The sequence below is a fragment of the Eubalaena glacialis genome, chromosome 19, assembly GCF_028564815.1.
Source record: "Eubalaena glacialis isolate mEubGla1 chromosome 19, mEubGla1.1.hap2.+ XY, whole genome shotgun sequence".
NCBI classification, from domain to species: Eukaryota; Metazoa; Chordata; class Mammalia; order Artiodactyla; family Balaenidae; genus Eubalaena; species Eubalaena glacialis.
Window position 1 is genome coordinate 56886362 of NC_083734.1, and position 14598 is coordinate 56900959.

General features: G+C 51.0%; 1 protein-coding gene and 4 non-coding genes across 6 annotated transcripts; 2 read left to right on the plus strand and 3 right to left on the minus strand.

Annotated features, from left to right (window-relative positions):
• Positions 1 to 1096: 1096 nt before the first annotated feature.
• TRNAR-CCU (transfer RNA arginine (anticodon CCU)) lies at positions 1097 to 1169 on the minus strand. Its single transcript has one exon. It is a non-coding gene; the product is annotated as a tRNA-Arg (tRNA).
• A 521-nt stretch (positions 1170 to 1690) lies between these two features.
• Positions 1691 to 1763, plus strand: TRNAR-UCG (transfer RNA arginine (anticodon UCG)). The gene has a single exon. It is a non-coding gene; the product is annotated as a tRNA-Arg (tRNA).
• Positions 1764 to 2090: 327 nt separating this feature from the next.
• TRNAR-CCU (transfer RNA arginine (anticodon CCU)) lies at positions 2091 to 2163 on the plus strand. Its single transcript has one exon. It is a non-coding gene; the product is annotated as a tRNA-Arg (tRNA).
• Positions 2164 to 2609: 446 nt separating this feature from the next.
• On the minus strand, positions 2610 to 2682 carry TRNAR-CCU (transfer RNA arginine (anticodon CCU)). Its single transcript has one exon. It is a non-coding gene; the product is annotated as a tRNA-Arg (tRNA).
• A 3371-nt stretch (positions 2683 to 6053) lies between these two features.
• Positions 6054 to 13067, minus strand: MRPL58 (mitochondrial ribosomal protein L58). Of its 2 annotated transcripts, none has more exons than XM_061176160.1 (6): positions 12938 to 13067; positions 9794 to 9830; positions 7605 to 7664; positions 6926 to 7008; positions 6666 to 6835; positions 6054 to 6393 (listed from the first exon to the last, which is right to left on the minus strand). In XM_061176160.1, the coding sequence occupies exons 1-6, from the start codon at positions 13034 to 13036 to the stop codon at positions 6309 to 6311; spliced, it is 534 nt and encodes a 177-aa protein (XP_061032143.1). In that variant the 5' UTR covers positions 13037 to 13067; the 3' UTR covers positions 6054 to 6308. The 2 variants fall into 2 exon arrangements, with proteins under 2 accessions (XP_061032143.1, XP_061032142.1); XM_061176159.1 differs by having other exon boundaries at positions 12851 to 13067.
• Between the last annotated feature and the right edge of the window lie 1531 nt (positions 13068 to 14598).

A 14598-nucleotide genomic window follows, 5' to 3' on the forward strand; every position in this document is an offset into this window, starting at 1 on the left:
ACACACACACACAGGAGAGTGTGAAAATCATAAACGTACATCTCCCCGATAATCCCTTTTTATTTTTATTTATTTATTTTATTTATTTTTTATTGAAATATAGTCGATTTTAAATGTTGCGTTAATTTCTGCTATACGGCAAAGTGATTCAGGTATACATATTATATATACATGTTATATATATATACACACATACTTTTTAATATTCTTTTCCATTATGGTTTAATCACAGGATATTGAGTATGGTTCCCTATGCTATATAGTAGATAATCCCTTTTTATTTTTATTTATTTTTTATTGAAGTATAGTTGATTTTAAATGTGTTAATTTCTGCTGTACAGCAAAGTGATTCAGATATATATATATTATATATAGACACATTCTTTTTAATACTTTTCCATTATGGTTTAATCACAGGATATTGAATATAGTTCCCTGTGCTATACAGTAGGACCTTGTTTACCCACTAATCGCTTTTTAAATACACCTGGGATCACCCGATGTGAGCGTGCCATCTTTTCCCTGCGGGACTTGGGTATACTCAAGAGATTGGCAGTTATCCCCACTGTCCAATGCGCGTGCTGTACACACGAGCTTCCTTGCACCCCTCCTGGCCCCTTAGCACAGGGCAGCGTGGTGGGTGCCCTCTCAATGGAGACAGAGTCCACACCAGGACTGAGGACATGGAGGTGGGCGGCCCCACACCCCGCCTGCCCGTCTCCCGTGGCGGCTTTAGGGGGCAGGGAGGGACGGGCTAAGGTGTTGCCCGATTTTAACTTTATAGCGGTGGACTCACACAGAACACGCTCGCTTCTTTTGCACAGGGATTTGTAGCTTGCAGAGCCCTTTCACCACGTGTCTGTTTAGATGCCAGCCCAAAGAGGCAACAAGAAGTGGGGAACCATTTTCCCTCATACCGGTTTACCTTTAAAAGTATAGTCAGGCTCGATCAAAAAGAAAGGGCAAATTAATTGCTGCAGAGACATACACACACACCCACATACACACAAATGGTCTTAAAAAGAGAAAATGTGCAGCATGAGTTTTGTATCTTAAAAGGTAGATATAAAAGCAACGTTTAGTGGTTAAGCCGCCTCACCCCAGATGGGACTCGAACCCACAATCCCTGGCTTAGGAGGCCAGTGCCTTATCCATTAGGCCACTGGGGCTTCTCGCAAGCGGCGCCAGATCACATGCCTCTTGAACTATGAGGCCGCATGGCTGCGTAATGACGTCAGCCCGGAAGTTTCCAGGTGTAAAGCCCTATTGGACACGAGCCCTAACTACCAGGTCCAGGTGACGGAAGTAGCTGCCGGGAGAGGGTCCGGAGGGCTCTACGTGTCTAAAACAACGGCAAGGACTGGGATTTGGTTGCGGTACAAGCGTGCTATCCTCTTTTCAGGACTAAAACGTTTCGACCACGAAGGGGCTCAAACTGTTAATCCGAAGTCAGACATTTTATTCATTAGGGCACGCGGCCTCCTCGCGAAGTAGGAGTCATCCGTAGATTTATTTGGTGACCCAAGGCCGCACCAGCGCTGACGCCAGATGCAGGGACCGCACTGTGGTTCTTCCTCCGCCACACCTGGGACGGACCTTGTGGCCAAACGCGCACGGTCGTTTCTCGCGCCAACGCCACCTTCAAGGCGGGGTGCACTTAACTATCACATTGCGAGGTTGTGAGCGTGGTGACCGCGTGGCCTAACGGATAAGGCGTCTGACTTCGGATCAGAAGATTGAGGGTTCGAGTCCCTTCGTGGTCGGCTTAGTTTTGGACGAGGGGCTCCTGGCTTTGGTGGCTTAACAATCCTAACCCGCTTCGTTTGCGGTTTTATCGCCCTCTTCCCGCGTCCTTCGGACTTCTTGGCGCTCTCCTTCCTGCCCCCCGGCACTGCGCAGTCGCCTCACCTTGAACCTTAACTTTTCTCGTAGCCCCGCGGGTGTGCCCTCCGGTTGTCCTGCAGGCTCCCCAGGGCCGGCCCTCGTTCTTCGGGTCCACTGTGCGGCGCGCGTCATGGCGGGCCCGAGTGAGGCCTGTGCGCGTGCGGCTGCACGTTACCATGGACCACGTGGTGTACCCTTGTTATCGAGCCCCAGTGGCCTAATGGATAAGGCACTGGCCTCCTAAGCCAGGGATTGTGGGTTCGAGTCCCACCTGGGGTGGCGTCAGGGTGGGCCCAAAGTAACTTTTGTGCCTGCATTGCGCGGGCCTCCGAGCCTGCAGCCTAGGGATCTAGGGACCCAGGGGCTCCCCACCCGCCTGCTCTCTGCTCGCCTTCTGCCGTGCAGCTTACCAGGGCCTCATTTGCAGCCAAGTAGTTGGCGCGTCCCAGCCTCAGGCTCAGTGTCCGTCACTCCCCCTTCGTGTCCTGGTGACGTTACACCCTTACTCCGGCCCTTTATCCTCGGCCTGTGAGCTGTCCAAAAGTTGGGGGCTTCCAGAGGCGCAGGGGTGTAGTCACTGGCTTCGGGATCTCTTTTTGTGGAACCGGTTGTTCGGTCTTCCACCCGCGGGCCCGAACGCAGTGTATTCGGAGTATTCAATGCGGTGGAACCACAGCGTAGGAATTCGAGTCCTATACAGACGGAAGGAGCCAAAAAGGTACCCTTACCCCAGGTGGGACTCGAACCCACAATCCCTGGCTTAGGAGGCCAGTGCCTTATCCATTAGGCCACTGGGGCCTGCATTTCTTTCTTCCGGCATCTCTCCCCTTAGTAGGCGGTCCGACCCCGGGCCTTGCAAAGCACGACATAACGGGGTGCCGGGGCCGCGAGAGGGTAGGCTCTCAGGTGCTCACAGTCAACCGTTAGGAAGAAACCACGGTGGGAAGTGAACTCACCACCTTCTGCCACCCGCACCGGGAAGCACAGTGGGGCCTGGGAGGCCGGCGCTGAGGCTGCCGGACACCTGGACCATGGATGGCGGGTGAAGGCTGCCGTTTGTAGGCATTTCCAAATTTTACCCCCATGGCCATTTTGTCCACCTCTACAGAACTGACAGAAAATCCAAGAATTTTAGGAAAAGGTAGTGTAGGAAGGGAAGGAGAACAAACTAGTATCAATCACGAATACTGAAGCACAAACAGTGAAAATCCCCCATTATGAAACGATGTACAACGGGGAGGAACAAATCATTCCAGTCTTAATAGTAGAAATATATACGTACGCAAATATACAATATACAGGAAAGAAATGGATCACCCAACTGGATACTTCACTCTAATATTTTGTTACTTTAAACTGTTATACAAAAGGTAATACAAATACAGAAAAAGCACATTTTAAAATGTTACACACGTTTAAAATCCATTACTAAAATTCATGCGTATCTGAAAGATGTAACAGGAGAAGCTTTAGCCAAGAGCAGTGTTCACTCCCTGTGGTGCCTGCGTTGAGACCTTGCCTTCTAGGGACTTGGAGACATTCTTTTTTTCTCTCTCCCACGTATAGAGTCCGCACAAACCCTTAATACCAGCAAGAAAGAGGAATGTACCCCACCTGGCTCCAGTCTCCAGCCTTGAGAATGTCCTCCTTTCAGTTACTAATTGGTCTGTTTGCTGAGGTGTAACATCCACGCAGTAAGCTGTACAGATCTTAAGGTCATGGCTGGATGAGATACAGAACAGTTCCAGCGCCGCTGAAGGCTCTCTTATATCCCCTCCCCATCAGTCACCACTGCCTCCGAGTAAATACTTCCCTGACTCTCATTACCATAAAGCAGTAGTTTTGCCTGGTTTTGAACTTCATACAAATGGAATCATATTCTTTTATAATCTGGCCTCTATCACGTATCATTGTGTCTGTGAGTTCACCCATGTTCATTCTTTTGCCCTCAACCTTTTTTTTTTTTTTTTTTTTTTAAATGACAGGTCCTGCCCTTGTGCTCCACTCTTTGTCCCCTGGCTTGTTTTGTTTCTCTTTACCTCTCCTTCCCCTCCTCCGTATCTCAAATGCTTTTCCAGGTCCCTTCACATGCCACCAATGTCTTCTGAGGGCCTCACAGGTCCAGCACTAGGTTCCAGAGTTTAACCAGAGAGACGCCCTCTCTGGTTTCCCGCCACCATCATCTTACCAAGCGTCTCCCTGCCTTGCCTCATCTTCAACTGCTCCTCCGTTCCCAAGACTCTACTTGTGCCCTCTGTCCTGCATCTCCAGCTTTGACCTCACTCCCCAGCTCCAGCTCCGTTCCCTCTCCTGGGCATCTCCACCTAAGCATTCCTCCTCAGGCCCCACAAAGTCAACTCCTCGAAGGCAAAACCATATCCATCATCCAACCATCCTCCCAAGCCTGCTCCCTCGGTGACTTTCCTGGCTGAAAGCTCAGCACCACCCCCTTGTCACACACCAGCTCGCATTCCACCCAAGCCAATTTTCTGTCCCCGTAACCTTTTTGCATCTGCTATTTTCTCTCCATGCCAGTAGCCACTGCCCTAGTTCCAGGATGGGCCCCTAACTGCTCATGTGGGTCCGTCCACCAACCTGTGTCCACTTCCCTGCAGTCTTTTCTCATTCAATCACAGTCAGATTAATCTTCCCCTGACAGCCTCTGTACGGGTAGAGTCTAAGTGTCTTAGCTGTCACATTTAAGGCCTTTCTAGACCTGGCTCCCTCTCAAGGTGGCAGGTGTGTCTTCCACAGCGCCTCACCCCCTGGCTTCCAGCCAAACTGGAACTGTTTAATCATGGCTAAACTGTCAATCATGGCTAACATTCCCTGGGTACAGGCTCAGTGCCACTAACCACTACCACCCTACGAGGTAGACACTAATAACATCATCCCTAGTTTATAGATGGTGAAGCTAAGGTTCAGAGAGGCTGAGTAGTTTGCCCAAGGTTGCACAGCTGGGGGTGGTGGAAGTCAGGAGCTGATCCAGGGCAGCTGGCTTCACAGCCCATTCTCTCAATACTATGGTTTACTGTCCCGGCCACAGGCAGGGCCCTTGGCCATCACTGGAGCCTCCAGGTGACAAGCTCTTACCTTGCTCCCTTGGCCAGCCCCTCCCCTTCTTCCATCCCATCTCAAGCACATCAAGCACATCTTCACTGACTGTCCAGCTGGAATTAGTTCCTTCCCAAAATCTATTTAGACCTTTCTTGTGTTATTTACCATGTTTTAGGTCATGTTACCCTGACAGGAATCCATTTTTCTTCTCAGCTTTTATCATCCTCTGATCAAATGGAAGTTCTCTAGAAGAAAGGACTTTTGTTTTGTTCATTGCTGATTCCCCAGGACCTGGCCCTTTGCCCGGTATTCAGTAAGTATTTGTTGAATTAATGAACCAAAGAATGCTGCACTTCCTTGTATATGAGCCTCAGCTCCCTACTGGGCTGAGTCCCTTGAGGACAGGGACCCTGTCTCCACATCTTTTGTATTTCGTAAGAGTCATTTATCGGGACCTCCCTGGTGGCACGGTGGTTAAGACTCTGCCTGCTAAGGCAGGGGACACGCGTTCGAGCCCTGGTCCGGGAAGATCCCACATGCCATGGAGCAACTAACCCCGTGCGCCACAACTACTGAGCCTGTGCCCTACAGCCCGTGCTCCACAGCAAGAGAAGCTACCACAGTGAGAAGCCCGCGCACTGCAACGAAGACCCAACACAGCCAAAAATAAATAAATAAAAATAAAATTTAAAAAAAGAAAAAAAATCTAAATTCCTCAATTTGAACTCGAGACCCTGCACCTTGAACTTCTATCTCCCTCTCCAGACTCACCTCTCACAACGAGACCTGCACGAATTCCCCATTCAGATGGATTCCTCATCATTTCCTCCACCCCAGCCTTTTCTCTGGTCTCCTTTATTCACACTGTTCCTTTCAACTGGCATGTCCTCCCGGCTCTCTACTGATTAATATTCTACCCCTGTCTCCAGGCCCAGTTCTGATGCCCATGCACCTGTCTCAGCCCTTCTGCCCTTGTGTTCCTGAAGGGCTCATCCCTCTGTGCCCCGCCCCGGGCTGTACAGTCAGTGCCAGTCAATAATTCTTAGGCAGATTTCAACTGAGAGAAAAGGGAGGAATTCTGTTCTGAAGCATTCTGAGAAGCGGAAGCCCACTGAGTTTAGAACTTTATTGCAACAAATACATTAAATGGATAATAGAGGTTTGACAACACGGTAATTGCCTATAAAGACCTCTGCAACCAGTGCCTACAACCCTCATTCCAGATGAACATTCTTGAGATGGTTGCAATGTTACAGACAAGCACTGACAACAAACAACACACACGTCTCCTGATGGTGTTAGAGCTCCCTCGGTGGCAGCTGCCTGGAGGCCCTAAAGAGGGTCTTTGCCAGCTAGAGGGCATGATTTCAGTCCACATCTACCCTCCTGCTTGTCTTTATGGCAGAATTTATTCTCTTTTTTCTCAGCCTTTCCCGATTCATGTTTTCTACCCTGAAAACAAAGAAGAACATAATTATGCCCAGATGCCCAATCAGTGGTTCTCAAAGTGGTGAGAGGAGCTAGCAGCTGAGCGGGAAGCAGAGCAGCCGAAGCCGCAGGCGCCGGCCTGGGAGCCTCCACTCCGGGTCCGAGTTGCTCCCGTTCCTGGAGCTTGTCCACCTGCCTGCTGGCAGGTCGTGGGCTTCACCGTGCCTCCTTTCTTCCCTGGGTAGCCCCTTGTCCACACGAATTGGTTTACAGAAGCTCAGGGAATTTTCCAGTACCTGATTTTCTGAAGTACAGCATCTTCTCTGGATGGCTCCTTGGCTGGCTGGCTGGCCTCAGTAATCATGTCTCGAATTTTCTGTAGGCAATCTGCCAGATTTCGGAACTGATAGCGGCTGCATTCAGAGGTAAGGATCAACTCTCCTGCCCTGTTGATCTTATTTCTGTGCTGCGGAGAACAAAGGCAAAACCAGAGTTCTACAGAGTAAAGGCTTAAAAGTGACTGAGGGTTAAAGAGAAAGGAAGGGCCCGTGGTTACCGTGACCGCCATCTTCTGCCGTACAGGCTCTGCAATCCACTCGGCGCTGGCCAGGTGGAACCTGACTTCAGCCTTGGAATTCACTGTAAATAAAGGGAGCGGGCACGGGTCACTGAGACGCTCGGGCAGGCTTGGTGCCCGGGTGGCTGGTGACCACCGGATTCTGAACCACAGGGAGGTGAGACACCCACCCGGGGCTGTTTCTATCCTGTATGAACTCGGGGATGCAAACCGGGCTACGGAATGAGCCTGCAAAGACAGTGAGGCACATCCAGACAAAAATAAACTTCCAGGAACAAAATGCCTAGGGCTTTCTTTCTCTTACAATGTATTGGGTTCTGAAAAGAATGTGGGGAGGGGGGAGGGGGGGAGGTGGAGGAGCAGGGAGGGGGAGCTCCATAAGAATGAAGGAAACCTGTTCTTGGAACTGGCTGCCAACTCACAGTGTGACTTCCCTTTGCTTAGACTCCCAAGCCAATCCTAGTCCTAGCAACCCACAAGTGAGAGTCTGAGAATCAGACCACATTCAAAAGAGTAAAGAGGGTTATTATATAAACTGGCGGTATTTAAGCTTCTGAAAAAACAATCCCTTTATTGCCACATGAATGTAAACACAGAAGTCCTCAAGTCCATCTCTCAGCAAAGTTTCAAATTGAAAGAAAACAAGGCACTGTCGTACCTTTGTTAACATTCTGGCCCCCAGGACCACTACTCCGACAATAAGATATTGTCAAGCGATCTGAAAAACAGAACACACACCAACAAAATATTATCACAGGGCAAAACATGCAAACTGCTAATTTACCATCAACGTCAGTATCCCTATTCCTCTCTCTTTCAATGACGTAACATTCAGATCAGTAAAGTCAGAGATTATTTACAGATGTCAAAACTAAAATCAAGAGTCTCCCAAGGCCACACACAGAGCAGAGGAGGTAAAATTACAACCCAGGTTGTCTGCTTCTGGTCTAGTACATTCCAGTAGGTCTGACTGCCCTCGCTTTTTGCTGTTTGTTGGTTTTAAGGAAAGGACTCTTGGGCTTCCCTGGTGGCGCAGTGGTTAAGAATCCGCCTGCCAATGCAAGGGATGCAGGTTCGAACCCTGGTCCGGGAAGAAACCACATGCTGCGGAGCAACTAAGCCCGAGCGCCACAACTACTGAGCCTGCGCTCTAGAGTCCGTGAGCTACAACTACTGAGCCCGCGCACCTAGAGCCCGTGCTCCGCAACAGGAGAAGCCACCGCATCACTGCGCACGGCAACAAAGAGTGGCCCGCTCGCCGCAACTAGAGAAAGTCCGCGCGCAGCCACAAAAACCCAAAGCAGCCACACACACACAAAAAAGACTTATTAAAAAAAAAAAATAAAGCAAGGACTCTTTCAAAAGCTAAAGCTAAGGGACAAACTGAGTTCAATGTATTTTGAAATGCGGTGGATGTGGACTCCCCAGAGGGGAGGTGGGTCTCATTCCTCGTGAGTTGCGCGTGCACCCCCGGGCCTCGGTCGCGGTCAGTGGATGAAAACACCTGCTGGGTGAATGAGCGCTCCATTTGGAGCTGGGAGCCCCGTCTTCCAACACCAGCTCGGCACTGACTGACTTTGTGACCTCCACGAACTCCCACCGCTTCTCTGGGTCTTGGTTTTGTTGGTCTGTTTTGGATCTGTAAAATGAGGTTTCTTCCTTCTATTTTTGTAATTCATGAAAGGCAGCCTCGTAGTCTCTGAGGGAAGCCGGGAAGGCACAGCAGCAGGAAGGTTTCAGAAGACTGGATGGTGAGCTGCAGGAGCTTTGGGGGGCGAGGAAGTGCGGCCCCGTGGCGGCGGAGAGCGGGCCTCAGCGGGCAGCGGTGACCTCTCCAGATGGCTTCTGAGAGGCTTTCCTCCCTTTGAAAAATCAAATGAACTCATTTTTCTGAACAGGTGAGGAATACATGTGGTTCCGCGGGGGCGGAGGGGGGCGGTTCTACCCCGGGGCTGGTGGCCTTGTCTGCATCCGTACAGGCCAGCCAGGCACGGGGAGGCCTGGGACCCTCTCGGAGAACACGGGCAGAGGCAGGTGAGGAGCGGCCCCTCGGCCATTCCCACTGCCTGCCCGTCCCCCTGAGGCTGTCAGGAGACAGCCTCTCTTCTCTCTGGTTCTCGGCCTCCTCCCGCCTCAGGGCACAGCTGCCGGCCTCAGGACGCCGGCTCCTCTGCTTTAGACGGTGGTCACCTGGCCTCCTTGTTTCAGGGTCACCCTGAGCAGGGGCCACCGGGAGCCGGCACCTTTGGCTGCTCTTCTCTGTCTGTGGGCGCCAGAAACTCTCTGAATCTCAGGAGGGTTGCTTGTTTCTTTACAGGCCATGCCTTAGGCTTGATGGGCACAAAATTATGAAGTTAAGCAAATGGTTTACAGGGAGAAGTCCCCACTCCTGTTCCCCAGCCACCAAGTTCCCAAGTTTGTCCCTTCCCCTCCTCTCCCCATGGCAGTCCCTGTATCCAGGGTCCTCCACATCCTCTCAGATCTATGTGCACATCCAGAGATGTGTCTTTCAGATATATATATATATAAGTAAAACACAAATGGTAGCTCACTATATAGATGCTTCCGTACCTTACTTTTTTCAAATAACAATCAACTCATCTATCGTAAAGACTGTTCCACGTCACAAGACCATCAAGAGCTCTCTGTTCGTGCTGGGCGCCGCACAGCACTCTGGAGTGGCTGCCTCATCACTTCTTTTTTCCTTCCTAGTCTCAACAATGCTGAAAGGACTCTGCTTTTGTAACCCCAGACAGCTTCTTTACTTTCATTGGTTTGGAGAGACCCGGAAGGAACGCGTGAGGGGTAGAGAAAATGACTGATTTTTTATAAACCCAAACTACTCACCTATAGGAATGTCATTGTTGGCTTGCTCTGCATCATCCTGTAATGTAACATATACGGTGTCAAATAAATATTACCTACTGGGCGACTCCTGACTGGTCCAGGGCAACAAAACAGAAATGATGTACAGCCACGACATGAATGTAATACAACTATTTTCAGGTCTCCAGCAAAATTGTATCAGGATGACAGAAAAATCTTCCCCAGACTCCAGAGGTACCACCTCAGAAACACTCCTCCAGGAAAATGGAACTGACTTCTCCGGCCTCCCCTGCTGCTGCCCCCTGACTCCACTTAGCTAGTGTCGGGCACTACCAGCGCCCAGGGGAGGGAAGGTGCCACAGTACACGTGCATCAGGCAGACTCCAAAAGGAACACGCTCTGCCAACCTGGAGCAACAAACCCTGGGTCCCCTGTTCCTCCCCAGACCACGGCAGGCTCGCATGTGAGGCTGTCTGCCTTCAACAGTGATTAGCACATCTGCCTTGAGGGTCTGTGTCGAGCTGACCTACTCACCCCAGGACCTCTCACCTTCACGTCTCTCCCGAGTTGTTCTTCCGAAGCCTTAAATCCTCACATCCACAGGCCCGGTGCAAACAGTACCCACTCTGAGGCTCTTCTGGCCCCCCAAGCTCAAAGTGTCTTCATCTGTCCCCGCTCTGGCTGCCTTCATCACCCACCACCCTGTTTTTGCGGGGGGGAGGGGGGGCCCCTGGCCCCACCCCTGGCCCCACCCCTACCCCCCCGCTGCACCGCATGTGGGATCTTAGTTCCCCCACCAGGGATCGAACCCGCGCGCCCTGCACTGGAAGCTCGGAGTCTTAACCACTGGACCGCCAGGGAAGTCCCTTCATCCCTTTTCATCTTAGAATTATCTGGGGGTGAAATCCTCACCCTACTCCACCTCTGCATCGTAGAAGACCCTGGACTGCGCCCTCTTTGAAGCACGCTCCTCCCCCTCCTGCTGCGCTGGCCTCTCCAGTTTCCTCTTACCTCCCCGTGACTTTCTCACTCTCCTTTGCTTGCTCTTTGCAACCTTTAAACACTGAAATGTCCTGAAATCCTTCCTCTTCTCTCTTTCCCTAGAACATTCCATCCATCTCCTTTGAAAATACCACCTTTGGGAATTCCCTGGCGGTCCAGTGGTTAGGACTCAGTGCTTTCACCGCTGGGGACCCTGGTTCGATCCCCGGTGCGGGAACTAAAATCTCACAAGCTGGGCGCCACCAAATTAAAAAAAAAAAAAAAAAAAAAAAAATCTTTGTTGATGACTCCCAACCTTCTGGCTCAAACTCAAACCTCTTTCTTGAGGTAAAGCCAACTGCTATTCGAGGTCTCTCTCGAGCCTCAAACCTCCTCACAGAGGACTTCCCTTCCTAACAACCTGAAGTAGCTCCCTGGCTATCACATCCAAGCACTCTGGTCTATTCATGACTTCTCGCTCTCTGGTATGTTTTCCCCATTTGTTTACTGTCTGCTCCTTGCGCTAGAACATAAGCTCCATGAAGTGGGAACTCTGTTTTATCGTGGTGGTATCTGCAGTGCTTGAAACAGTGTCTGACACAGTGGGTGCACGAGAAACTTTCTGTTGAATGAATGAACAGACAAACGAATGCTATTACCATTCTGTCGTCTCCATTAATGGCAACACAATCCTTCCATTACTCAAGGCCCTAGACCTCAATTCCTCTCTTAATCTCACTTCTCAGAGAAAATCCATTAGCAAATCCTGTAGGCTTTCCCTTCAAAATTTATCTAGGACCTGACCAATTCTCATGACTCCTATTGCTTCCACCCTGCTTATCATCTCTTGCCTATATTATTGCAATCTCCTCACTGGTCTTCCTGTTCTTGCCATTCTGCAATCTCTTCTCTAGAACAGTGATTTTTGTAAAACTAAGTTGGATCATTCCGCTCTTCTGCCTCCATCACATTCAGCGCAAAACTAAAGGCCTGTAAGCCCTATACAAAGGCCTCCCCTAGCCTTCTCCCCTTCAGCTTCATATCTGACCCCCCTGCTCAGCCACACTGGCCTGCTTGCTGTTCCTTGAACCAGCGGAACATGCTACTGCCTTGAGGGGGGTGGCACCTGCTGTTCCCTCCGCAGGGATGCTCCTCTCCCCGCTCTTCTCACGGCTCGCTGCTGCCTTGTTTCTCCCGAGTCTTTACTCAAGCATCACCTTCTCAGGGGCTTCCTCGAACCAGCCTACTTACAATTGTAACCCCACCCCCTACCTTAGCACTCCTTCTCCCTTCCGGACTTTATTTTCTCCGAAGTACTTATCACATACTCTATGTTACTGATTTTATTCATTGCCTGTCTCCCTCCATTAAGCAGATAAGCTCCACTAGCATTAGGATTTTTGTGTTTTGTTCACTACTCTGTCCCCATGCCTAGCATCGTGTATACACCATGCTTTCAACAGAAGTTTAAGTGAGTGAATGAATGAATAAGTGAATGAATGAATAAGTGAATGAATGAATAAATGAATGAACGCTCTCTTCCAATCCTGTAGGTGGAAACTCCATAGAACTGGGTGGGTCCAAACTCTCCAGCTCCGGGCCCTGATACAGCGCCTGCACACAGCGGGCTGTCAATAAAGGTATCCTGAGGCAACGAACCAGAAGCCCTGTTTCCTCAGGCGTGCCGGGGTTACTAGAGGCTAAGGACCACGTCACTTGCTAAAAGGCTCCAAAAGGGAGCTACTTGGCAGCTTCCTGCCTTAATTGTCCTCTGTGGAGGGCACTTTTCCCTTGGGACGAGCATTTGGGCCTGAGGGACGGGGAATGAATGCGGAAAAGCGGGTGGTCTTGTAAGAAGCATAGCCAGCATGCTCTCCCGGCGCCGGCACACCTCGAGCCACACGGGGTGCCGCCAACCGCCCAGCCGCCCCACTCCCCCGGTTGCTCGGGCAACCAGCCTCCTCCCGCGGCGACCGCCATGTTTCAGCGCGTCCGTCTCTTGGATTAGCAGCACGCCCGGCCAATGGGGCCCGGGCTGCCCGACGTCACCCAGCAGCGTCCAGGGAACGCCCCTTCCGTCCGGCCCTCCCGGCTCACCGGAACCCTCCAGGCGGTGTCCGAGCCCCGCGATTTGGGGTAGAGCTTGTCCAGGCTGTAGGTGCTCTGGAATTCGGTGCCCTCTACCTGTTTGTTCAGAGTCCGGTGGGGGCAGCGCGCGGGCGGCGGGAGCAGCCAGGATTCGGCTCGGTTCAGGCCCCAGCGCAACCACCGGACGGCCGCCATCTTCGGGTCTCGGGGCCGCTTCCGGTGGGCGCTTTCTTCCGCGGTCCGTGAGCTCGCTCTTCCCTCGAGACTTTGGTTCCGCTAGACCTTTAGCGCCTGCCATGGGGAGGAAGCGAGCAGAGCTCCCGGCGTTGCTCTCGCGCGGAGCTTATTAGAGGCTTCTGGTCGGCCGCCTTCAGGAGGCCTGGTTGGTGCTTTGAGGGCATCTGCTGCGATGGGGAAGACGTTGGCCAGACAGCGAGCTCTCAAGGGAGCCTCCTGGTGAAAAGAATCCGTGGATGCCGTGTCCCCCAGAAATACCACTTCTCTCCCTTTTGGTCTGTGCTTTCCTGGACCTATGTTCCCCCAAATCTCACAGCATCAACGAGGCATGCCCAGGTTCATCTCCATCCCCTTTACTCCTTGCCACTTTTTTTTTTTTTTTCTTTCACATCTCTCAATCTTATTTTTCTGTCTGTTGCCTGTTTCCCAGCCGGAATGTAATCTCCAGGAGGGCACTGGCTCATTGCTGGATCCCCAGTACCCAGAACCTGGCACGTCATGGGTACTCAATAAATATTGATAAAAGGGATCCTTTGGGAAGGTGTTTTTGAAAGTTGAGTTCCCCCGGAGCTGAGTTTTAGTAACTTAAGGCTCATTCACAAGGCAGCCTAAAAGCAAATCCCTGCTGAGCACCTGTGTGAAGGCTCTGTAGGACAAATACCAGGACGGAGGAGAGGCGGGCAGGTAGAGAAGGAAATACTTTAAAAAGTGGACATCCCCCCACCCCCCGCCCCAGCCCGCCTACTTTGTGGAGCTTGATGGCAGTTTCTCCAAGCCAGGAGATGAGGGGAGGATGGGCAAGTAGGTAGAGATTCAGACAGCCACAGACAGGCTAAGCAGAGCCCTTTTTACAGGATTGCTAAAAAATGAACTTGAAAACTGAGAAGTTCTAACTCTGAGAAAGGTTTAAAATAGAGCAAGCAGTGTTTGGAAACAGGTAAATGTTAGCTAAGTTGCTTTGTCGAGAGGCAGTGTGGTCAACGAAAACAGAGCTCAATACATGTTAGTGATTATTAGTAATCCTAGTGGTTATTTCTTAATGGCGGTTTCTATTTTTAGGAAAAGCACAATTACCTAGAAAAACATGCCCCTGGGAATGCGGCTGTTTGAAATAGGAGATTGTCATCAAGTCAAGGCTTTACCGTCTTAGCCTCATTGATAAAGGCAAATTCTTTAGGAGGGAAAACAATACTTCCCAAGCACTGGCTTTGCAAACCCGGACTAGGAAGGGAATGGCAATTGACATGCGCTTTTGGGGCTCTAGGCTTTAAGGGGAGTCTCCTGGGACCCTCCCTGTCTGACTTAATCCCAAGACCTCAGAGGGAACAGAGGCGTCTCCATGGTGACTGGAAAAAGCTGCTCAGGGGAGCAAAGCTAGGGACTTGCCCAGGTTGACGGCTCAGGGATTACGAATAATAAAACCACCATCCCATGGCATCACTGCTCTGAGGCTGGGCTCCAGCTTTGCGCCTGACCCAGAGTGATAGGAAAAGGAAGCTGCAGGTTTCCATGGCCCCAAA

What these genes read in the sequence shown, in the direction of transcription:
- MRPL58 (XM_061176159.1), bottom strand. Translation starts at nt 13,036, where the DNA reads ATGGCGGCCGTCCGGTGGTTGCGCTGGGGCCTGAACCGAGCCGAATCC. An exon ending in GGCAGAAGATGGCGGTCACG is followed by an intron (nt 6,836 to 6,925) that starts GTAACCACGGGC and finishes TGTTCTCCGCAG; the next exon opens with CACAGAAATAAGATCAACAG. An exon ending in GCTGTACTTCAGAAAATCAG is followed by an intron (nt 6,394 to 6,665) that starts GTACTGGAAAAT and finishes CTTTGTTTTCAG; the next exon opens with GGTAGAAAACATGAATCGGG.